Raw genomic sequence first — 23,408 nt, forward strand, 5'->3', positions numbered from 1 at the left:
CAGGAGGGATTGGATAGGGGGTGGGGTAACAGAGGGCCTGTTTTGGGGAGGGGTGTGGATAGGGATCGGGGCAGTCAGGGGACAGGGAGCAGGGAGGGTTATATAGGGGGTCGGGTCCCGGGGGGTGGTTGGGGGCAGGGGTCACAGAAGGGGGCTGTCAGGGGACAAGGAGCGGGGAGAGGGTTGGATGGGTCGGGGGGGGTTCTGAGCGGGGCAGTCAGGGCGGGAAGTGGGAGGGGTTGGATAGACTGTTTAGGGGGCACAGCCTTCCCTACCCGGCCCGCCATACAGTTTCACACCCTGATGTGGCCCTCGGGCCATAAAGTTTGCCCACCCCTGAACTAAGGGCTTGTCTTCACTGCAGAGTTAACTTGAGCTTTTACTCAGATGATTTCCCTAATTTGATTCCTGTCCATGCAAAACTCTGTTACCTAAGCATAGTGGTGCTTTACATCCAAGCTAGCTGGGCCATCCTGGGCTCTAGGCTAAAACTCAAGTGCTGCTTACACTCAGGCTGATTTCCTGCCCACTTTGCACTGTGGACATAGGCTAAACCACTTGAGTGATGATAGTCCTCCAGTGCCTTCCCACAGTTCTTCCTGTGTGCCCAGAAGGACAGACAAGTTCTCCCACAATTCACTGGGAAAGAATTGTATCTCATTTACTGCAGCACTAAGAACCCTATGACATGTTCTTAGAAGTCGTAATGTCTCACCCTAGTGAGAGCAGCACCAGTGTGGGTGCAGCTGAGTGGACCCTCTTGGGGGGTATGGGTTTGCAGGGTGGCTGGTCACACCTGAGTTAGGAGTTTTCTAAAATATATTAGGAATAAAAAGAATTCTGAAAATGCTATTAGTCCATTACTAGAGGGAAATGGTAGAATTATCAGTAATAATGCAGAAAACACAGAAATGTTCAATAAATATTTTTGTTCTGTATTTGGGGGAAAACAGATGATCTGGTCTCATCATATGGTGATAATACCCTTTCCATTTCACTAGCATCTCTGAGGGATGTTAAACAGAATTTACTAGTTAGACATTTTTAAATCAGCAAGTCCAGATAACTTGCATCCAAGAGTTTTTTAAAAGAGCAGGGTGAGGAGCTCGCTGGACCATTAATGTTGATTTTCAAAAAGTCTTGGAGCGTTGGGGAAGTTACAGAAGGCTGGAAGAAAGCTAATGTTATGCCAATTTTTAAAAATGGCAAACAGGTTGAACCCGATAATTATAGGCCTGTCAGCCTGACGTCAATCCTAGGCAAGATAATAGAGTGGCTGATACAGGACTTGATTAATAAAGAACTAAAGGAGGGTAAAGTAATTAATGCAAATCAACATGGGTTTATGGAAAATAGATCCCATCAAATTAACTTGATATCTTTTTTGATAAGATTGGTTGATAAAAGTAATAATGTTGATGTAATATACTTAGGGTTCTGTAAGGCATTTGATTTGGTAATGCACATTTTGATTAAAAACTAGAATGATATAAAATTAACATAGCACACATAAAATGGATTAAAAACTGGCAAACTGATAGGTCTCTAAATGTATTTGTAAACAGGGAATCATCATTAAGTGGGTGTGTTTCCAGTGAGGTTCAACAGGGACTGGCTCTTGGCCCTACTCTGTTTAACATCTTTATCAACGACCTGGAAGGAAACATAAAATCATCACTGATAAAGTTTGTAGATTACACAAAAATTGGGTAGTGGCAAGTAGTGAAGAGACAGCTCGCTGATACAGAGCAATCTGGATCTCTTGGTAAACTGGACACAAGCAAACAATATGCACTTTAATATAGCTAAATATATACATCTTGGAACAAAGAATGTAGGCTATACTTACAGGATGGGGGACTCTATCCTGGGAAGTAGTGACTCTGAAAAAGATTTGGGGGTTGTGGTGGGTAATTAACTCCTAATATGACACTGTGACCAAAAGAGTTAACACAACTCTGGGATGCATAAAGAGGTGAATCTCAAGCAGGAGTAGACAAGTTATTTTACCTTGGTATTTGGCACTGATGGGACCGCCACAATATTGTATCCAGTTCTGGTGGCCACAATTCAAGAAGGATGTTGATAAATTGGAGATGGTTCAGTGAAGAGCCACAAGAATGATTAAAGGATTAGAAAACATATCTTGTAACAATAGACTCAGAGCTCCATCTGTTTAGCTTAACAAAGAGAAGGTTAAGGGGTGACTTGATTACAGTCTATAAGTATCTGCATGGGGAACAAATCGGGCTTGTCAGGCTAGCAGAGAAAGGTATAATATGATCCAATGGCTGCAAGTTGAAGCTAGACAAATTCATACTGGAAATAAGGTATACATTTTTAACAGTGAAAGTAATTAACCATTGGAACAGTTTACCAAGGGTCATGAAGGATTCTCCATCACTGACCATTTTAAAATCAAGATTGGATGTTTTTTCCTAAAAGCTCTGCTCTAGGAATTATTGTGGGAAATTCTATGGCCTTTGTAATGCAAGAGGTCAGACTAGATGATCACAATGGTCCCTTCTGGCCTTGGAATCTATGAAAAACCTGGCTGCTCAGACCTAGGTGCCAATAGCCCGAGTTCACTCTGCATTGAAGATGTGCCCTAACCCTTAACATGACCAAAGGGGAATTCCTGATCTCCCTCCGCCCCACCCCCATAGGTCAGATAACAGTGTTATTCTTCCTGTTGCTCAATTTTGTAATCTTGGCTTCATCTTTCACTTGGCCCTCTCTTCTGACTGTCATATCCAGGCCTTGTCTAAATGTTATTGCTTCTTCCTGTACAACGTTTCCAAGATCTAGACTTTCCACTCTGCCCACGCTGCCAAAATTCTTGTCCAAGCTTGGATCATTTTGCCACATAAATTCTGTAATCTCTTTCTTTCTGACCTTGACACCCAAAACCTCACACCCCCTCTTTGGCATGTGACAGTAACACGTCCACTCAAAATCCAGCTGCTAAAATCATTGCACTGACTGTGCCACACACAGCCCTTAACTCCCTCCTCTAGCTCTCCCTCCCTGACAGCACCAGAGAGACTTCTTGCTCTTACTTTCAGAAATTAGCCCTACCTTGTGTACCTGATCTTTTACCTTTATTGTGAGGGCCTCTTCCTCCTCCACTGATGGCAGCCTTGATCACCTGAGTCTGCTCCAAGCACTTTTCTTCATGCCACCCTTTTCAAGTGGGAAAAGCCTCGGAGCCACAGCCACCTCCTCCTCCGAGTACTTCCTCCAAACTCACCTCTTCTGGGTTGCTTACAGGCAAGTGTAACCCCAGTAATGGCTAGGCAGGTGGCAAGCTGTGAACACTGCTCCTGGTTGATTAAGAATTGGGTATCCTCTCATTTTTTGGTTACCTTTTCTCCCTCATCTCCCACCATGACTTGTTGGTCTTCTCTACTTGTTATGTCTTGTCTTTGGCTTTCATCTTCTGTTTGTACCGTGCTTTAGCACAGTGAGGACCTGGGTTCAGTTCCTGGCTCTGCCACAGCCTTCCTGTATGGGCAAGTCACTTTGCCCCTCTGTGCCTCAGTTTCCCATAGGTAAAATGGGGATAATAGCACTTCCCTCCCTCATGGGGTGTTGTATGGGTAAATACATTAAAGGTGCTCAGATACTACTGTTGTGGGGGCCATAAAAGTACCTTAGATAGACATGGTGGGCCACTGCCACAATTTAAACATTTCTAATAACATGGCCTTTTCTAAAATGTACAGCACTTCATGAATGTATAATATTAAACTTCTGACTTAACAAATCTGATATCTATCCTCCATGCTGTGTCTCAGGCACAAAATGCCTTCTCTACCCCTGTTTGCCAAGCTACCTCTGCCTCCTCATTGAGATCCTTCCTAAAAATCCACTCTGCCTCCTTGCCTGAGAGAGTTAGGTTAAACACACACAAACTTAATGGAACTGTCAAGTGGAGCCCATGTTTTGCTGAGTAATCATGTGATCTTATTGTCACCTGTTCCCTTCCTCTCTTGTCCCTTATCCTTTTTGTCTGTTTGTGGTCTGAATTAGATGGCATGCGCTGCGAGGTGGGGATTGTGTCTGTCTTGTTTCTCAAGAGGTCTTAGCATTCAAATTATTATAATCATCTTGGGATCAGGGTTGGATCTGGCCATCTCCCATGGTAGCATAATTTGCATACTCCCCATCTCTACTAGGGTGCCTTCTTATGACTTGATGTAGAAAGTCCTAAAAAACAAAATTGCTGTATCCAGTGCTTTGGGATTTGGGTTTGAAAGCTGAAGCTTTGGGCTTCCTGTCACAGGTGATACAGGATGTGCTCTGCGTTTGGGCAATAGAAGTTTTGAGTGATGTATTATGGAGATTTGTATAACTTGATTTTTAACCCAGGAATTTCATAGCAAGCAGAACTTTCTGATAAGGAGAGGAGAATCTGGGCTGGGAGGAGAAACATGGGTTGCGTGAAATAACTGTAGAGGGGATACAGAAAATGACTGGCAAAGAGAATTCCTTTTTGTATACAGTGAACATCTTTAATCCAAGGCCCTGATCTCGCATATCTGATTTGCTACCATTGATTCTTTACACATGTGAAGTCACATGGACTCCAGTGAAGCTATTCATGGGCACAGGGGTGTGGGCTAGTAGATAAGATTGCAGGATCAGGGCCTGAATGTGCTCCACTTAGAAAGATGGTCTTTAAGGCACCAAGGAAAACTTACATCCGGGAATGCTAAGAAATTACTATTTTTTTATAGGTTTCAGAGTAACAGCCGTGTTAGTCTGTATTTGCAAAAAGAAAAGGAGTACTTGTGGCACCTTAGAGACTAACCAATTTATTTGAGCATAAGCTTTCGTGAGCTACAGCTCACTTCATCGGATGCAGTGGGCTGTAGCTCACGAAAGCTTATGCTCAAATAAATTGGTTAGTCTCTAAGGTGCCACAAGTACTCCTTTTTATTTTTTTATAAATACCCTACTTTTTACCAAATAAATACTTCCTTGAAGAGCAGCTTTTTATTTTCCACTCCAGTGCAGCTGCTCCTCTGCTCATTTGTTTGCAGTTGGTTTTTGTGTTGAGTGCTGAACTATATACACCGGAAGGAAGGGTTTTTTTGCTTTGCTTTTATTGCATAAATCCCAAGTTGAACAGTAATCCACTTTTCAAACTGTTCTTGCTAGCACTTAGGTAGGAAATTGTCCGTATGAAATAGCTGCTGCTGCTGCTGCTATTATTTTATAGCACCCACAAGGATGCCATGCACTTAACAGAAAATGACACAGGCCTTGTGCAAAAGAACTTACAATAAGTAGTATAGACATGACACAATGGTGGGGGACGAGGTTTATCACTGTAGGATAATATGGTTACTCGTTTCAGGTGCGTACACATCTTGGTGGTTCAGATTTCATTCTGTTGATTTGGCAGCTGTTGAGTTGCAGTTAACTGTAGATCTAAACAAATCCTTTCGCCTCAGCTAACCCTATAGTTTCATTGTGACTTACAGGTGCTCAGGTAGACCAATCAGTATTCGAAGAGCTTATAAAGGAGCGACTTCCAGAACTGACTGAACACATGAAAGATCTGTCCACCTTGGCTTCCATTTCCCTTTCATGGTTCCTTACCCTGTTCCTCAGCATCATGCCCCTAGAAAGTGCTGTGAATGTCGTAGACTGCTTCTTCTACGATGGAATCAAAGCCATTTTCCAGTTGGGCTTGGCTATTCTTGAAGCCAATGCAGCAGAACTATGTAACAGCAAGGATGATGGGCATGCCTTGATGATTCTTAGCAGGTATCCTCCTCTGTCTGAACTTCAAATTATACAGTACTTTCAAATTGCTCTGCTTTAAAACTAATACAAAGGAATGTGGCTACGGTATCAATAGTAAGAAAAGAATATAGGATAGGCATATGCAGCAGCGTCTAACTCAAGTTCGGCTTGTTGCTGCTGTCCCATCAGTGCCTGATCTCAACAAAAGTTTTAGGAAATTTGGCTAATAGAAGTCCTATGAAATTTCCTGGCAATACTGAGCGAAGCAGGGGACTGCGTCAATGTGTACTGTTTACTGCTGCTCTTAGCTTCTTCCTTCAAGTGAGGAGCTTCTTGTCCCAGACTTTGTGGAGACAGAAACGTTTTTCCTTGGGACCGGGGGGGGGGGGGGGGGTTGTCTGCCTTTAGTTATTGGCTAGATCACAGTTATAGTGTGAGTAATAGTCAAGGCATTTTGAAAAGCTTAGTAGCATAAAAACCTGTGTATTTCCATTAAGTTTGAGCCAGAAGATCATGCTTACTTCTTATTCTGCTCACAGCAAACACAGTGAAGTAGTCTGTGTTTATATTGCTTTGTTCCCTTTAGGTTTTTAGATCACGTTAAAAATGAGGAAAGCCCTCTACCTCCAATCGGCAATCACCATGCTTTTTTCAGTGATGATCAGGAGCCCTGTCCAGTGACTGAAATAGCTGACCTAATCCGTGATTCCTATGAGGTAAAATAAAACTTGATATCTCCTGGATTTTCTGTGATACTGAAATAAAGGTGTGAGTTTCCATAGCATAACCCTCTGGTAATTCAGCCCCTCGATAAGTGGCTCAGATACCACAATGATGGGCATGGTATAAATACCTAGTTAGGTTGATAAACTAGAAACTAAATATATTAAAATGCTCTCATTTTTCTGGGACTAATAATACTACACACTTTTTACATTTTCAGAAAAGTTAAAGAAATCTATTCCTATATTCTAGAAATTCGGAGACCACTCTGTGGAACATATAGAGCATATGCGCTATAAACACCGGATTCGTGTTCTACAAAGCCATGAGGATACAACCAAACAAAATGTGGTGAGTATAATTTTCTAGCACTTCGGGGGTTTTTTAAAACTACTATTACTCTAATTAATTAAGCTGCTTTAAATTTAAAAAGGCACCATAGCGTGAGTTAAGGGTGATCTGTTATCTGATGTTTTTTAGCCTCCGTGCTTTTTTGCACTTGTATTCATGATGTCCCTAAGGTAGATTTAAAGGGGGGACTGGAAGAAATATGGAACCATAAATGTTCCAGTTCTTGGCTGTCCTTTTTTAATTGTGTCGAGCACAATGTGGGAGGGCACATTTCTTGACCATGCCATTTATACCAGTGCTAGTATTCACCACTGTGCTTTTCCCTTCTTTCCCTTTAAGCTCAGAGTTGTCATCCCAGATGTTTCAATTCTTCCTGAAGATTTAGAGGAACTATATGACTTGTTTAAGGTGGGTATGTCTGGAAAGTAGAGGGATGAAGACAGAAAACTCCAGTGTTATGGGTTTAGTTTGCAGATCATTGTTTGGGCTCACACTGGAGCTTCAGTGAAGAACTGCAGGAAGAGGGAATTACTGTAATAGTAGTGGTGTGCTCATTTGGATAAGATGCTTACCTTGCTGTTTTTCTCCCTTCAGGTGGCTGTTCAGCTAGATTATAGAGAGCAAATTTAATGACCATTTAAGACAGTGGGGCTCGGATTGGGTCTCAGGGACCTCATGACACTTCTAACCTTTAGTACAAAAAGGACTGCATGAAATCAGGTTCTGTTGTACTCTAGCAACTTCTGTCTGCACACAGGTTTAATAATGCACAGCTCTGCAACCTCTGGTCTCTGTGCTGAGCAGCAAAAAACTTAAGTACCAAAAAAACCCTTCACTTTCTTCGTCTTAATGTTCTTTAGAGGCCGGTCCTCTCAGTAAAAAATTAACCTGGAGTCCTTTCCATTCACTTACAATTTTTTCTGAGCTTTGACAATTTTATTTTATAAATAACTTATTTAATTGTCTTGTTCCTAATTTAATTTCCTGGTTTTGTGTTATTCTCTTTGAAATCGTTCTTTTTTTTTTTTAGTAATGATGTGATATTTACCTGACTCTTTGTCTGTGTATTGTTTACCTTACAGCAATAACTAGTAGGTAATTGGGAGAAAATATTGTAAAACTCTTACTAGTTTTGAAAATATTACCTACTAATTACCCGTTGGAAATCATGAGACAACTTGTCTGATTTGAGACTTGAACAGTGGTTTTTTCTTAGGAATTGTCTTGGTATCATCACACCTACAAAAAGAGGTTAACCGTTCCAGCATACCTTTAAAAAAATATTTAAGTCTGTATCAACTACTATTCTTAATAGTTTATGTAATAATGCTTTCTTTTCTTTGGCTTCTGATTCCTTTTAGAGAGAACATCTAATGAGCTGCTACTGGCAAGGGATGAGACCTGTAATTCTGCGACATGACCCAAATCGGCCTTATGCTGAGCAGTACAGAATAGACTCTCAGCAGTTCACTAACCTTTATAAACTTGTCTCACCATGGACATGTGGGGAACACACTCAAATTTTAGCTGAAAGAACATTCCGACTTCTGGATGAAAATATGGACCATCTCATCGAATTCAAAGGATTTGCTAGCTGTTTAGGTAGCTACCTTTGCGACAATCCAACTGGCACCTGGGCTGGGCTGGTGGCGGGATGGGATGGGATGCAGGGTGGTCTGGCTTCAGTTAGTGTGCCAAAGTAAGAGAAGGACATCTTTTTCTTGAGTACAGTTTAGCTAATCTCTCTTCTGTACTGATTTCACTTTGAAGTAATCAGAATTCTAAGGCAACCAAAGGACCTGATTGAAAAATCATATTAAAATGCTTCACAGTTCTCAATCACCGGAAGTTTAATTTTTGCTAGGAAAAGATGTTTGAAGTCATATCAGGTGTAAAATTGTCTAAACATTCTTTTCTATTTGGAGATTAAGAAATCCGCTTTTCTCATGTTAGTTTTTTTCCCCAGTTGAGAGAGCTGCCTTGTATCTTTTGTGATTCATAATCCATTTAGCCTTTATGTAACTAAAGGGCAGAACAGTAGAGACTCAGCCCACCTAGGTCTAGCTTTGGGGGCCTTATTTTTCTCTTACACAGCAACCTCCTGCCTACCCCCTCTTTCCGTGTACACAGGCTGTGCTTGGAATGCCAAAATTGTAACCCAACCTGGAGTGAACTAGATTCCTTTGCTAGGGTATTCCTGAGATGCAGTTAGTGTCTGAATGGCATGAGGCTGTGCACCTCCATATCTTGCCAAAGTTGAAACTGCCTTACCTGTAGCGAGATGCCAAATCCAGTATTCAAACATAGATCTCCTCACTTAATGTCTAGAACTGATTTTTGATACGGAGCTGCGTCACTGTATCACTCCTAATGTCAGCGGATGTGACTAGTTTAAAAAACCCTTCACAGTATGTTTTGAGTAAATTAAACAGTACCTTGTCTGCATTGGTTATTTAAATAAAATAGGGGAGCCCTCACTGCTCTGCTTATCCTACAAGATGGTAGTGGTGGTGTATGGGAAGTATTAAGAAGTAAATGGTGGCCCCCAAATATTTCTAAATTAGATGTGTTTCATGGTTAGTAACAGTTGGGCTATGCACAAGACCAACCTAGCTGGTTACTTGCTGGTCAGGCACAGCTTAAATATTTCATTTTAATACACTGGCTGCATGTACATCTGAACATTCTGTTGTGCTTAAAGAACTGATTATTTTAAACTGTGGAAGTAAATGTTCTGGTGCACTGTTTATTTTCCTCTTGTAGATGTTATGTACAATGGAGAAATGAATGAAAAGATAAACCTGTTATACAGGCTGCACATCCCTCCTGGTAAGAAATTTGAAAGGAAAAGATCATCCTTCCTTCCTCTCCCAGTCCCCATAAGTAGACGCTTTGGGAAGTAGAAGTTGCTGAATGAATGGACATGGCTTCGCTCAGAGGAGAGGATGTGCACTCTACATACCTAATGGTGCTAGTTAGTTACAATTTTTTAAAATTCCAGTCAAAGCTCTTCGTAGCTTAATTTTGAAACTTGTGGATGTATTCCTATAAACAAGGTGGCTTACAGCTGCTATACTCTGAGATGTCTTGCAATCGATTCTGGGCCTTTTTCCATACAGGAGGTAGTTCTAAGGGGTTGGTACTCTATTTTTATTGAAAAGATTTGTGCATACACTACTGGTTTGACCTTGCAGAGATACAGTCTCCGTCTAACATGTGATTAGGTGACTAGAGTTTGTGTGATATTTTATACAGCGTGTGTGAAGCTTTTTTTAACGTGTTACTTGTGGCAACATTTCCTGCTACTCCACTACAATAAGCTGCTTCTTTTAACACAAGCATAAAGTCTGACATAACTAGGCAATGTTTAAATAACCATCACCTGCAAATATCAGCTTTAGCATAAATGCTAGTTTTCTTCCTGAGCTCAGGGGATTAAAATGCGATAAAGCTCTTAGTTATCAATGCACCAGGTCAAGTATCACTAACTATCTCAGTCTGTTTCATTTTTTTGGGTAGCTCTCACAGAAAATGAGAGAGACAGTCAGTCACCACTAAAGAATCCTTTATTGTCTACTTCGAGGCCACTGGTATTTGGAAAAACAAATGGTATGTGCTGTCAAATTTATAAAATTATGTTCGTATAATTATGTACATAATAGAGGTGTCCAGGTCTAAGTTCTTTATGGGTCAAGTTTTTTCTCCTCTCCAGTTTCTGGCTTTTGAATTTGTTGCAATGGAATTAAAACTAATGCTTGTGTTTTTTCCCCACCCAAGGTGATACAGTAGATTACCAGAAGCAACTGAAGCAGATGCTTAAAGATTTAGCCAAAGAGAAGGATACGAAAACTGAAAAAACAATGCCAAAAATGAGCCAGGTATTATATATTGAGGATGTAATTTTAAAATACCTTTTTAAAATGTGTGAGCACAACTCTGCAGCTCCTTCTAATGGCAGGTACCACAAACAAATCTAAAATTACTCTGTGTACTAGATCCAAAATTTGAACTACTTCGGACCAGGTGAAGCTAATCCAAAAGGGTAGGGGCCCTTGACCACCCCACCAGCAACAGGGTCTCTTGTAAATTGAGAGCCCATGTACCTCCACTGCCTGCAAATACACTAATGTAGTACTGGGAAAGAGGTAATTTCTCAAATAGCTAGGTCCAAGCCGTATCTACGTTTTCTACAGGCCGAAACCAACAAGCAGCTAAATGCAGATCCTAGATCGCCTGTGTTGTGCTTAATGCACTGTCAGTTTCAGGGTTGACTGAAGATGTTACCCCGTTCCCATGAAATCCTAATCTCCCTCCCCAGATTCCCACACACATACCCTCTCACTCACACAGACACACATGGCTTGTTTGAAATCCAGTCTTTGGCACTTTAAATTAGGAAAGTATTACTAACTGCCAGAGTACATCCTTGAAACTTTTTTTTTTTTGGCATTTTATCAAACCACTAAATGTCTTAAATTTGTAGCAAGAGCTTACAAGTGAGGATGCTCTAAAATCCTGTCGTCACCTTATGCTTACTGCCCAAACTTTTACAGCTATTGTACCGTGTCCGTGACGTGGTGCGATCAATCATTTGACCTGTTACAATAATTTCCCCTTGCCTATTAGAGGGAATTCATCCAGTTCTGCAAAACCTTGTACAGCATGTTTCATGAAGATCCAGAGGAAAACTCTTTATATCAAGCCATTGCCACTGTGACCACTTTATTACTTCAGATTGGAGAAGTGGGTCAAAGAAGCAGCAGCTTGGGAAGTGGATCAGATGAATTTACTGAGGAGACACAGGCTGAGGCCCCTGCCTCAGACCAGGATACTGTTTTTACTGACACTGTGAAGACTACTCCTACAGAGACTCAATCTTTACCTGGGACTGAAGGGAACTGGACTATCTCCTTTGAACAAATTTTAGCATCACTCTTGACTGAACAGTCACTAGTAAATTTCTTTGAAAAGCCTTTAGAACTGAAACCAAAACTGGAGAACGCAAAGCTAAATCAATACTGTCTCAAACCAAATGGAATGAGTGAGCAGTCACTAGCTGAACACATGAAACTAAATACATAGTAGCAAATTTTCCTGAAACTGACCGCACTGAAGTTACACCAAAGCTACATGTTGCAAAGAAAGGGGTTTTGTTTGCTCTTCAGTTTGAGAGCTTTAAAAGCTAAAGGGGGGTGTGTAGTTTGTGCCACTGATTTATGATGATCTTGTTTTGAATGTAAAAGGAAACATCTGTCTGCACTGTGAAGACACTGCAGACCCATTACATAGTGGGAGAGCAGAAGCTGGCTCCAGGAGTTTTGTTACAGAGCTTGGTTTTTTTAATTGGGGAAAACCCTTCTCAGCTACTGTCTGCAGTTTATGTGGTGGTTTGGGTTTTGTTTTTTCTTTGCACTAATCCTGAAGACTGGTTTCAATGCTGGTAATTGAAACTATTTTAATATTTTTGATTGTATTCAGATTTGTATGTCTTGCTAAGTGTACATGGACTGCTTCTGATGTTCTGTGAAAACATGCACTTTTCAATTAAATCTTTTTGTACTGGACTTTACTTGAAGTAGGGGTACTGTATCAACTCTTCAACTCAGGAATACCTCATGAGGTATGTGCAGGACACTCACTCTAACCCTCCTCTGTAAAGAGTACTTTTCAAAGTGGGGGGGTTTGTAGCCCATATTGCACAAGTTACTCTTCATGTTTTTCTAAAAGCATCAGTGAAGAGACGAGACCTAATTAAAAAAAAAAAGTACCCTTAGCCACTACAACCAGTAATTGTATGTACACTGTTTTTACAAATTGCCACAGAGCACTGAACCTGAGGTCTATGTAATTTAGTATCTTGCCTCTGACGGGCAAGAATGAGATGTTTTAGAGGATACAGGTCTCAACTTCCTACAGCAGTTTAACTACAGGTTGGGGGGGAAATCTTTTTGCTGTGAATTTCCTTGGCTGTCCTCATGGTCTTTGTAAACAGTATCTTTTAAAAACACCTTTAGAGCAGAAGGGTGATAAAAATAACATCCTAATAAAGCAAGCAGAAATTTCAGATGCTTAGCCACCAACTGCTGATTTGGATATGCTGTAGTTCTTTGAGCATTAAAAGACACACTGTTCAATAAGGTATCTTAGTCAGAATAAGTGTCATTTTTATAACTTTATTGTCCTGAAAATCAGTTTAGTTTTCATCTACATTGACTGTCTGTAGACCTGCAAAAAAAACAAATTAAGTTGTATTAATGTACCAGTGACCAAGATTAAATCTTAGATGCACTTAAGGAGATTTACTCAAAGCCATAATTAGCAGTTAACCACAAGATAGACTGCCATCATCAAGGTACAAATTAACTCTCATTTATGAATTTTTTTTACGCTACTAGTGACACACAACATTTAAGATTAAAATCCCAAAATTATTCAGTTTCAACTTTAGACTTCTGTTTGTGTGGGTCTGAGAGCAGCAGAGGTAACTGCTGGGCAAGAGAAGCCGCCCTCGCCCCCCCAGCAGAAATTTAAGAGTGAAGCTCTTTGACAAGAACTTAGCTAGCTAACAATGTCCACAGATAGCTGGAAGAGTCTCTATTGCAGCAGAAGCTTAGTAGGCTTGTCTTTACCAACGGCCTTGCTCAGAAAACATGTGATGGAGAAGAGTATGAACACTCACTTTTGAAAGTGGTGACTGGTACATAGGTAACCAGCGTGTAGAGTTTGTTGGGTGAATCTTCATCCTCATTGCGTTTTCTGGATAAACGTACACGGATGCGGTAGGGAACATTCCTAAAATATTACACAAGTTTATGTAGTTTCATTTTCAATACAATTTACATGAATGCAATTTTAGTCTCACTGTAGAATTTAAGACCGACAATCTGAGTTTCAGTGATATACAGGTAGCAGAGCACCCTTAAACAAAGTGAGTCTTATCACACCTGGTACGTAAAATGAGTTCCTGGATGTTTCAGCCAAGAAAATAACTAAAAGTGGCCTATAGCCCTTACAGATCTGGGGTGTTTACACTGTCACTGCCAATTCTGTACTTGAGTGCAGCTAAGACAAAGGTGAGCAAACTACGGTCCCCAGGACCATCCTGCCCGGCTCCGCTCCTGTGGGGCAGCATGGCATCAGCGGGGGGTCTGTCAGGGGACGGGGACAGGCACAGCCCTCCATACAGTTTTGCAACCCCAATGTGGCCCTCAGGCCAAAAAGTTTTCCCGCCCCTGAGCTAAGAGCACATTTCATAAGCCAGGGCTCTCCCAAGAAGCAAACAGTGGGACTATAAAAATGGGAGACATTTGGAAATAAGGACAGATCAGTCTGCTGTGAGGAACAAGCACCATTACTGTTGGCTAGCTAAATGTCTCCCACGTGACTAACAGAAATACAGGGCAGACAATTAGATGTTAATAAATTCTTCCTGGTCACATGCCACCTGCAGCATGTTGCGCATATTCTAAGAAGTAGATGCTTGAAGTCTCATCCTAGACAGAGCATAAAGCACTGTTTTCTAACTGCCTGAGAATCAACAGCTGAACTCGTGTGTTTGCAAGTTTTATCCAGATACTTATGGTCATCATCTGATGGTAGCAGAACATGGTTTTTTGAAAAGAGGGTATCTGAACATGCCACATGTAACAAAGGGATAAAACATTTGAAGCCTAAGTGGCCTGTGAGACATTAACTGTATTAAGACTTACACTAGTCCTTCAAAGCTAGTCCCAGGCTAGGATCCCTGTATAGCTTATGTTTTGTCATTTTTAGTATGTACCAGTTGAGAAAGGGAGACACAAAATGATCTGTCCAAACTCTTTTTGAGGAGAACCTACACAGCTACTGCCCGGTGTACAGAATTCAAGATTTTGAAACCCCACTGCCAGGAGAATCTGATTCTGCAGAGGAAGAGATATGAGTCCACGAACAGACTGATGTGTTTAGTGTCCTCTGCCCCTCTTTTCTACCAGTTTCCTCCCCAAGGCTGCAGAGAAGACTCTTAGGCCATGTCTACACTGAGTGCTGCAGCGACACGTACGGTGAAGATGCTCTATGCCGCCGGGGGAGAGCTCTCCCATTGGCATTCCCCCCCCGGGAGCAGCATAAGTTATGTTGGCAGGAGAAGCTCTCCCGCCACCATAGTGCTGTGCACACTAGCATAGGGATCCGGGTGCCTGTCTGACACCTATACCCCACCATGGTTCTCAAACCAGGTGAAGATAGGCAGGTCTTGCCTGCAGGGTCTTTATTTAGTAGGTGTGCTCTGAGCACACCTAATTCCACACAAAATGACCAGGTGGGGAGGAAGCCTTCCTTATAACCTTGAGCCCAGTGACACAAGTACTGAGCTCCGGTGTGGGAGACCCCAGTTCAATTCCCTTCAAGCCCTGATGAGCAGGGGTTTCCCACTTCTCAGATGAGTGCCCTACCTTCAAGCATAAGGATGATAAAAAAACTAATTAAAAACAAGTTTATTTTTAAAAATCTGTCTAAAATTAAATTTATAACCTATGTTAAGGCCTAAACGTATTCTACTCAATTGTGTAAATACTAAAAAAAATATTAAATGGTATATATTTGCTACCAAGTTTAAAAAAAAAAAAAAAAAAATCAAACCACCAAACTAAGCACCTGGAACAAGAGTTTGCATCTACTGCTGTCAAAAAGCAAGTTTAGCACTTCAGAGAGAATATTTTCTTCATATGTTTACTGAACTAGTTCAGTTCCATGACTAGTTCATTAAAAATTAAGTAACTGATTGGGAGTTGAAAAAGCAGGAAAGTTTGTTTTCCTCTTCCAATCTGTTAATAAAAACTGGGTATGAGAGAGTGACCAGAAATAATCAATTCAATTAATTAACTACAGATAATTCGTTTGTTTAATAAATAGGTCAGTCTCTGTTTTGCTAAACTTTACTCTTACATATGCACCACATTTAATGTAATTTTATATAAAAAATAATTTTTTTTTGCATTTATTTGAATTTCTATCCAAAGAACTTGACAAATCACAAGTAAAAAAAATCTAGTAAATAAATGCATTAATCATTTTCTAACAAAGTAAAATTAAGAATCTGAATAAGTGTAATTTAAGCTATACAGTAGAACATCAGAGTTACAAACTGACCAGCTGACCACACGTCCCATTTGGAATCAGAAGTATGCAATCAGGCAGCAGTAAAGACCAAAAAAACAAAAAAAATCCAGTACAGTGTTATATGTAAACTAATAAAAATAAAGGGAAAGTTCAAAAAAAGATCTGACAAGTAAGGAAACTGTTTCTGTTATTGTTTCATTTCAATTAAGATTGTTAAAAGCAGCATTTTTCTTCTGCATAGTAAAGATTCAAAGCTGTATTAAGCCAATATTCAGTTGTAAACTTTTGAAAGAATAACCATGTTTTTGTTCAGAATTATGAACAACCTCCATTCCTGAGGAGTTCGTAATTCTGAGGCTCTACTCTATAGCTGCTTAAATACATGGGTATAGATGTAGTAGTTCCTCCCAGTTAGCAAAAAGAAGCACTAAATTTAGTATAAAGACTAAAAATAGTTGCAAGTCAACAAAATGTAATGGTTACCAACCAGTGAGAATCACCTTTTCTTTAGGAAGATAACGGAAGAGTACAAATACAAAACACTATCAATTATTTAAATCAATCCACCCTGATAGAGTCATTTGGCCCTACTTAATTACAAAGTAGAATGACTTCAAGAGTTATTGAGGCAGCCCTACATTAGAATATCACAAGTCCACTGGTTAGGACACTCACCTGAGAAGTGGGGAACCTCTTTTCAAATCCTCTCTCAGCAGAAAAAGGAGGAACTGAACTGGTGTCTCCCAAATCTGGCTATCTAGCCACCTGGCCGAAGATTATAAAGGAGGCCTAATTTCGCCCCCCCGCCCCCCATGTGAAGAGGGGGTTCCCAGCTGCATTTCACAAACAGTGGGAGGAACCACCTCTGCAGACCAGATCTATCCATGAGAAGGGCAGGGCTTTCAACACAGCCCTCTGGTAGGCATCTCCCCTTGGCTAGTTTAGGCGACTCCCCGCCTAGTGTACTAGTTTGTGTAGATCCCATTCATTGTCTAGGTGCCTAAGGCCATGTCTACACTACCCGCTGCATCGGCGGGTAGTGATCGATCTATTGGGGATCAATTTATCTTGTCTAGTGTAGACGCGATAAATCGATCCCCGATCGCTCTGCCGTCGACTCCGGAACTCCACCACTGGAAGAGGCGGAATCAATGGGGGAGCAGTAGCCGTCGATCCTGCGCTGCGAGGATGCGAAGTAAGTGATTCTAAGTTGATCTAAGATACATCGACTTCAGCTACGCTATTCTCGTAGCTGAAGTTGCGTATCTTAGATCGATCCCCATCCCCAGTGTAGACCAGGCCTTACTCAGGGTTTGTGACTTCCAGTAATTTCCTAAGAAGCTAAATCCCTTTGTGGATGTGGGTCCTAAGCCCAAGACCTCGCCCAATCACTTATAATACCAGAAAGGAAACATCTGCAGGCAAAAAGCAAATACTGGTGAGTGGAAGAGATACTTAGAGATTCTCTCACGTGTGTGTTTGTGAAATTCTTCCCCCCAACTCACGATTAGAGCCCCTGGGACGTACCTTATCCCTTTGGCCCAGACCGCTTTGTTCAATCTGGTGTCAATGCGTACATCAGGAGTACCCATCTCCTTCATTGCAAATTTACGGATCTCCTTGAGAGCACGGGGGGCACGTTTCTTGAATCCCCTGAGAACAGAAAAAACGGTTATTTAGCTAATCTTTAATAAATATCCCCAGCACTGGAAACTTGCCATGGATCTAGCCAGACTGTCATTCCATAGGCATATAAAGCCAAAAGGTTTTGTTGGGCTATCCTAACCTTATTGTTGTTGCAACAACTGCATCAGAGTTATTTCTAAATAGATACAGATGTGCAGTGTACATACAATTTCAATAAAATTTCACTACAACAAGCTTGTTGTACTAACTGGCTCCAAGGGCTTATTTCAAGTTGTCCCTTGGATGAGATTTTTAAACTAAAGTAGCACAGCTCAGAGCACTATTTGTATGTTGCTGACAGATTAACATCTAATGCTAGTGGGGGAAGAAAAGTTAGGAGCAAGATGGCAGGAAGACTAAACAAGAGGGAGACACAAACAGTATTTCAGACCAAGTACCTCCTGGTAGTGAGAGAAAAAAAGCAGCCTCAAAAAACTAAATAAAATTAAATAGATTTATAGAATCAGAAAGTGAAAACAACAAAGGGAATTGATTGAATCACCAGAGGAAAAAAACAGTGCATGTCCCCCTCCCCACTTCTGTATAAAAGTAATGACATTTATCAATTATCTTCCACTTAGTAGAAAAACTTCTCTTATCTAGCCAATACTTTCCTATTATTGGCTCCTTAAAATTTATAAAACTAAACCCAAGTTAAAAAATCTCTCCCACTTGAATATAACTATACATCCACAGCCAGCTCCCAAGTGAAATAACAGAGTTCCTGTACAAGTCTTCACTCTCTATAAACTCAACAGCAGTGTGCCAAACCTAGAAAAAATAATGTAAAGTGAGAATAACATCCTGATAACTGTATTTGCCAGAAACCATAATCACTCAGGCCTTGATGTTGCAACTAAGGTCTACATGCAGGTGCAGAACTGAGGCCTAATATACCCCATCACGCTGAAATCAGCATCTTTGATGACAATCATCCACTTCCAACAGTTAGAAAGCTTACTGTAACCATTTCCAAACACCAGCCAACTTAAGCAGGTAAAGTAAGATCAACTTTATTGGGACAAACAAGGCATGAAAAAAAGCCACTCACACTCCATGGATCCGTTTGTGAATGTTGATGGTATATTCCCTAGTCACCACCTCATTGATGGCAGATCTCCCCTTCTTCTTTTCTCCACCTTTCTTTGCTGGAGCCATCTGTTCAACATTGAAAATCAAGGACACGTCTAATTCCATGTGGGCCTTTCCATCAAGTCATCTCTAACCCTTTCCCCCTCACACATTAGGGTTTCCACAATCAGAAGTCTATTTCAGCTTAAAGAACAGGAGTACTTGTGGCACCTTAGAGACTAACAAATTTATTAGAGCATAAGCGCAGATAAATTTGTTAGTCTTTAAGGTGCCACAAGTCCTCCTGTTCTTTTTGCGGATACAGACTAACACGGCTGCTACTCTGAAACCTGTCATTTCAGCTTAATCCACCACTGACAGAGCACTAGCCTTGCAGGTTTCAAAACATGCAGCTTCAGTGTTGCAGTCCCCCCTCCCCAGGCCCTACAGCAAGGTGCTGCACCACGCCTCAGTTTGCTGACCCCTCTCCCCCATATGCTCACATGACACCCCGAAAGCACAGACCCAAGCTTGGCTCCAGCTTTCGGGGCCCTCAAAACCTGGGGCAAACCCTAGCCCTAGAGGTGCCGCCTGCTGCTGAACAAGCACCCGCACCTCTCCCATCCGCCCTATACAAGGCCTGGGTCCCAGCCCCGTGCGGGCCCCTGTGCCCACAGCCCCTCTCGCCCCGTGCTCATAACCCCACCCCCAGCCCAGGCCCCTCTCCTAGCCCGGGCCCCGGGCGCGTATCCCGCCCCCCGGGCCGGCAATACCCGGTGCCCCGGGCGCGGGGTCCCCTCGCCACTCGGGCCGGGCGGGGCCCGGGGCTCGGCGGGACCCGGCGAGGCGGATGGCGGCGGATGGGCGGGCGGACCCCGCAGCGAGCCACTCACCCTGCCCGGGCACAGGTCGGAAAGGAAGGCGCGGGGGACTGTGGGACGAACCAAACCGGAGGGGGCGGGGGGAAGCGAGGAGCACTTCCGGGTTGGGGGACAGGCGGGACTGCGCCTGCGTGGCCTGAAGAGGCGGCAGGTGGCGCCCGGCGGCTCCGAGGCTGCCCCGTTGCGGGCAATGGGAGGGGCCCGGGGGGGGGCCGCAGGATCGGGGCCTGCTTGCCTGGAAGGCCGAAGCGCGGGAGTTGCTGAGCAACCCGGCAATAACAGTCCCGCCCGCGAGCGCCCCGTGCAACCCGGGGCTGGTTTAAAACCCGGGGGGGGTGGTTAATGGGCGCTGGGTCCATGTCCCGGGGGCTGCGCCTGGGGGGCGCTGGGGGCGTTTCCAACGAGAGCCAGAAACGGACTTTTGTAGCAGTGGGAGCGGAGCTTCTCCTGCGTCTGCTGAGTGCGGCCTTAGGAGCTTGAAGAAAATCACCATGAGACTTTCAAAAAAAATTTGGGGAGTTGGTGCAACTCGTGGTCCAGCAATCCTTCAATAGCAATCCAGTGTCGTAATCCAGCACCCCTACAATAACCCAGTGCTGTACCCCAGTAACTCTACAATAACCCAGTTCACTTGCTCAGCAGCCCTACAATAACAACACTGCACTGCAGCACTCTGGGAATAGTACAGCTGTCTGTTAGAGACTATAGCTTACCTCAGCCTAGCTGTGAGCAATAAATCAACCCGCAGTAATAAGCCCAACGCAGCATCACTGTCCTATAGTGAACATAGCACAGCCTGAGTGCTGTATAATATCAGCTCTACAACTCTAAAACAATAAAACAGCTCAGCATGATGACCCAACAATAATAACAGCCCAGTGTAGTGTCGCATTCTTTCAGTAATAACCCAATACAGTGGGACAGAGCCCTAAAGGAGTAAATTGGCCTAGCATGTTACAATTCAAAATGGGGCTGGGGTATGTAGAAGTGAGACCAATAGCATTTGAGAAAGGATGGTCAGTGGCCCTCAATCTATTCTTATGAGTATCATATTCCTGTATAACAGTTAAGTGGAACTCAAGCATGGCAAGTTTATTGTTTCCTCCTGTAAACTACTGGTTTTTGCCCCTGGTTATAGGCTTCAGTCAAACATAAGATTATTGACTGCAGAAATGAAGTGGTTGAGGGGAATATTGGGAGTTTTAAGACCGGGGCACTGGAACAATTTTTATACTGGGGGTGCTGAGAGCCACTGAACCAAATTGTAAACCCTGTATGTAATGGAAACCACTTCTAGGCAGAGGGTGTGGCAGCACCCCTCGTTCCAGCACCTATGGTTAAGACTACAGCAAATTAAAAAAATAAGATGTGATAAGAAAATGGCTAGGCCAAGAAATAACGCTGTTACAGAAGAGTTAAAAAAGACAATTGTGATGAAAGACTAAGGATGCGTTGGATAGACACTGTGACAAACAAAACAAAAAATGATTAACGATGAATTAAGCCGTGAAGCTGGGTCAAGACAGAAAGTGGAAAGACTTCATCAGCCCATCAGCGCAGTTGATCTGGAGTCAAAGAAAGAAGGGAGCATGGCCAGAGCACCTTGCATTCTGGTAATCCCTGCCAGTGCAGCAGCCCCCCGGCTTCAGTTGTAGCTAACATAACTTAGAGCAGGGGTTCTCAAACGTATTTGATAGCCGCTATCCCCTCCCCTCCCGCCCTTTGTAGCTGTAGCATTTTATCCCTCCCCGCCACCTCCAGGTGCCTGACCAGCAGCCACTGCTCTCCATCTGCCCAGCTCTGAATGTGCACAGTAAGATTTTTTTTCCCCTAAAGCTTCTCATGCCCACTGCCCCTCCAAATACATTCTGCCCCCTCCCCCCAATTTGAGAACCTCTGGGTTAGGGCAGCCCTCGAGCTGCTCTAATTTATGGCAGAGGCAAAACAGTCTCTAGCTGTCTCCAGAATCAAGAAAGCCCTAACAAACCTTTAAGCTACCTTTTCGTCTCCTACCCCAAGGCTCTGCCCCATAGTGTCTTGAGAATTTTAAGTGAAATGATATTTCCCGATGAGGAACTAGTTACCTACAGGTACAAGTTTAATGTTGTCTTTTGGGGCTCCCTAAAGCAGTATTATTCTTGTTACCTTTGATGAAACAAGGAGAGGAACAGCTGTCAGAATAGGGTTTTTTTGGAAACAAACATCAGTTTGTAAGGTTACAGTGAGACTTTCAAGTCTAAATTGAGTTACATAGTTAAACAGCCATAGGAAGGAGAATGTGTGTAAATTCTGTAGTAAAGCTTTCCAGCTACTTTATTATGCTCCAGAGCAAATACAAATGTGCATTATTAAATGGAAAGAAAAAAATAATTTGAGGATGTATATAGCATGAGACAGTAGCTCCCTTCACAAAAATGTTACTAATTCATTAATTTATTACTAAATATTCACTCACAAAAATAAATTAATAAAAAGCACAAAAAACTTTGAACTGAAACTGAAACTGAATTAATATTTCATATACAAAATAATTTCCACATAATTCCATATAATTTTATTTTATATAGAAATAGGTCATTATTACAACAGCTGTACAATACACTACTTTTTATTTTATAATTACATAAAATCTTTCTTAGAAACATAAAACATACAAAAAAGCGAAAAGTGCATTTTTTAAAGGAAAATTCAAATGTTATCATGAAAAAGATATGTGATAATTTGCAGCATCCCTAGTCATTGGGCCAAAACACAGTGCAGATTTTTCAGATACTTGTTGCTATGACCATCTGTAAGTGGGCTGTTCATTTTGTAAAAGGACCCACTCTATATTATCAAAGAGTCTACTAGAATTCTGGAACAATACAGCTGCATGTTTGTGCTTATATTTTTAGTTCTCCTTTGCAGTCACAATTCACAGAGTAAACAGGAAACAGTCCAGTGTTTTTTGTTTTTAATCAAAAAGAGCAGGTAAGGTAAACTGCTTTAATCAAGGGGTATGGATTGTGTAGCATTTTTAACTGTGACTGGGCTTTCTGTTTAATTGGATGTACCAGTTTGGCCACCAGAATAATGAAACAAACCTCTCTTTATAGAAAGTGCCTAGGTTATATCTTCTGTGCAGTTGTGCAAAACAACAATAATAATCATAATAAAAATAATCTCTTGTTCTCTGCTCTATAGATTTTTGTTCCATTGCTTTTCTTACACAAAAGATGAACTGAAACAGTGTAGGCCAAGTACCTCATGTGTCCACAGTCTTTAGGAATCAGAGTGCTCTCAGAATGATGGACCAACAAGAATGTTCTCCTGCCGCACAGCAATCAGTGATGGAGTTTGCACAAGATAGCATTCGTGTTTATTTTACTCAGCCTGATGATACATAATATTGTCATGAAACAGTGCAAACTGAATCCAACTCCTTTTCTGTGGCACTGTCTGCTGCAGTCCACACTCTGTGGCCTGCTACTGCCTTGGAGCTTTGAAATGAATGCATGTGCAAGAGTCAAAATTGTAGGTTCAAAGTCATTTCTTCTCTCCTGCCCCACGCGTCTATTGGTTATAGCTAATCGTGCATTGATTGTGCTGGTGTGGGACTCTATCATAGTGACTACGGTATATTTGATGATTCTGACAAGCTATTGGTTCTTCTTGAAGCAAGTGGCTGCTGCTGTGTATGATGGTATCCTATATTTCCTTGCTGTTGTGAGTAGGACTGCAGGAGCAAAGAATCTGGTTGCTCACTGTGTAAAGAACTTGGTGTCTGCACCTACAGATAAAAGAAAATTCATTTGCGTGATTTGATACAAAAGTTCTTATTTCTTAATGTGAAGGGTATTTTAG

At 42.0% G+C, this 23,408-nt stretch overlaps 3 protein-coding genes across 3 annotated transcripts in view; 1 reads left to right on the plus strand and 2 right to left on the minus strand.

Annotated features, from left to right (window-relative positions):
* The window catches only part of TBC1D8 (TBC1 domain family member 8), a 73,941-nt gene extending 61,585 nt beyond the window's left edge, over positions 1-12,356 (plus strand). Inside the window, exons 12-20 of the mRNA XM_077814505.1 lie at positions 5,490-5,775; positions 6,341-6,470; positions 6,730-6,828; positions 7,168-7,236; positions 8,190-8,430; positions 9,592-9,657; positions 10,348-10,437; positions 10,606-10,706; positions 11,455-12,356. Coding sequence (XP_077670631.1) covers positions 5,490-5,775; positions 6,341-6,470; positions 6,730-6,828; positions 7,168-7,236; positions 8,190-8,430; positions 9,592-9,657; positions 10,348-10,437; positions 10,606-10,706; positions 11,455-11,910 — 1,538 coding nt within the window. The 3' untranslated portion in view covers positions 11,911-12,356. The remainder of the gene's footprint in view (positions 1-5,489; positions 5,776-6,340; positions 6,471-6,729; positions 6,829-7,167; positions 7,237-8,189; positions 8,431-9,591; positions 9,658-10,347; positions 10,438-10,605; positions 10,707-11,454) is intronic.
* A 631-nt stretch (positions 12,357-12,987) lies between these two features.
* RPL31 (ribosomal protein L31) lies at positions 12,988-19,630 on the minus strand. The gene is made up of 5 exons (XM_077814516.1): positions 19,578-19,630; positions 18,665-18,771; positions 17,455-17,580; positions 13,508-13,620; positions 12,988-13,053 (listed from the first exon to the last, which is right to left on the minus strand). Exons 2-5 carry the CDS (start codon positions 18,769-18,771, stop codon positions 13,022-13,024), a joined length of 378 nt encoding a protein of 125 aa, XP_077670642.1. The 5' UTR covers positions 19,578-19,630; the 3' UTR covers positions 12,988-13,021.
* Positions 19,631-23,175: 3,545 nt separating this feature from the next.
* NPAS2 (neuronal PAS domain protein 2) overlaps positions 23,176-23,408 on the minus strand; it is a 98,955-nt gene continuing 98,722 nt past the window's right edge. The window contains exon 20 of the mRNA XM_077807107.1: positions 23,176-23,334. Coding sequence (XP_077663233.1) covers positions 23,176-23,334 — 159 coding nt within the window. The remainder of the gene's footprint in view (positions 23,335-23,408) is intronic.

This window comes from Eretmochelys imbricata, chromosome 1, assembly GCF_965152235.1.
Source record: "Eretmochelys imbricata isolate rEreImb1 chromosome 1, rEreImb1.hap1, whole genome shotgun sequence".
Lineage (NCBI taxonomy): Eukaryota > Metazoa > Chordata > Testudines > Cheloniidae > Eretmochelys > Eretmochelys imbricata.

Excerpts from the sequence above, each read along its gene's own strand:
- RPL31 (XM_077814516.1), bottom strand. The coding sequence starts at position 18,771 with ATGGCTCCAGCAAAGAAAGGTGGAGAAAAGAAGAAGGGGAGATCTGCC. Across the intron at positions 13,621-17,454 it reads GTCTGGGCCAAAGGGATAAG|GAATGTTCCCTACCGCATCC; the intron begins GTACGTCCCAGG and ends GTAATATTTTAG. Across the intron at positions 13,054-13,507 it reads ACCAGTCACCACTTTCAAAA|GTCTACAGACAGTCAATGTA; the intron begins GTGAGTGTTCAT and ends TTTTTTTTGCAG.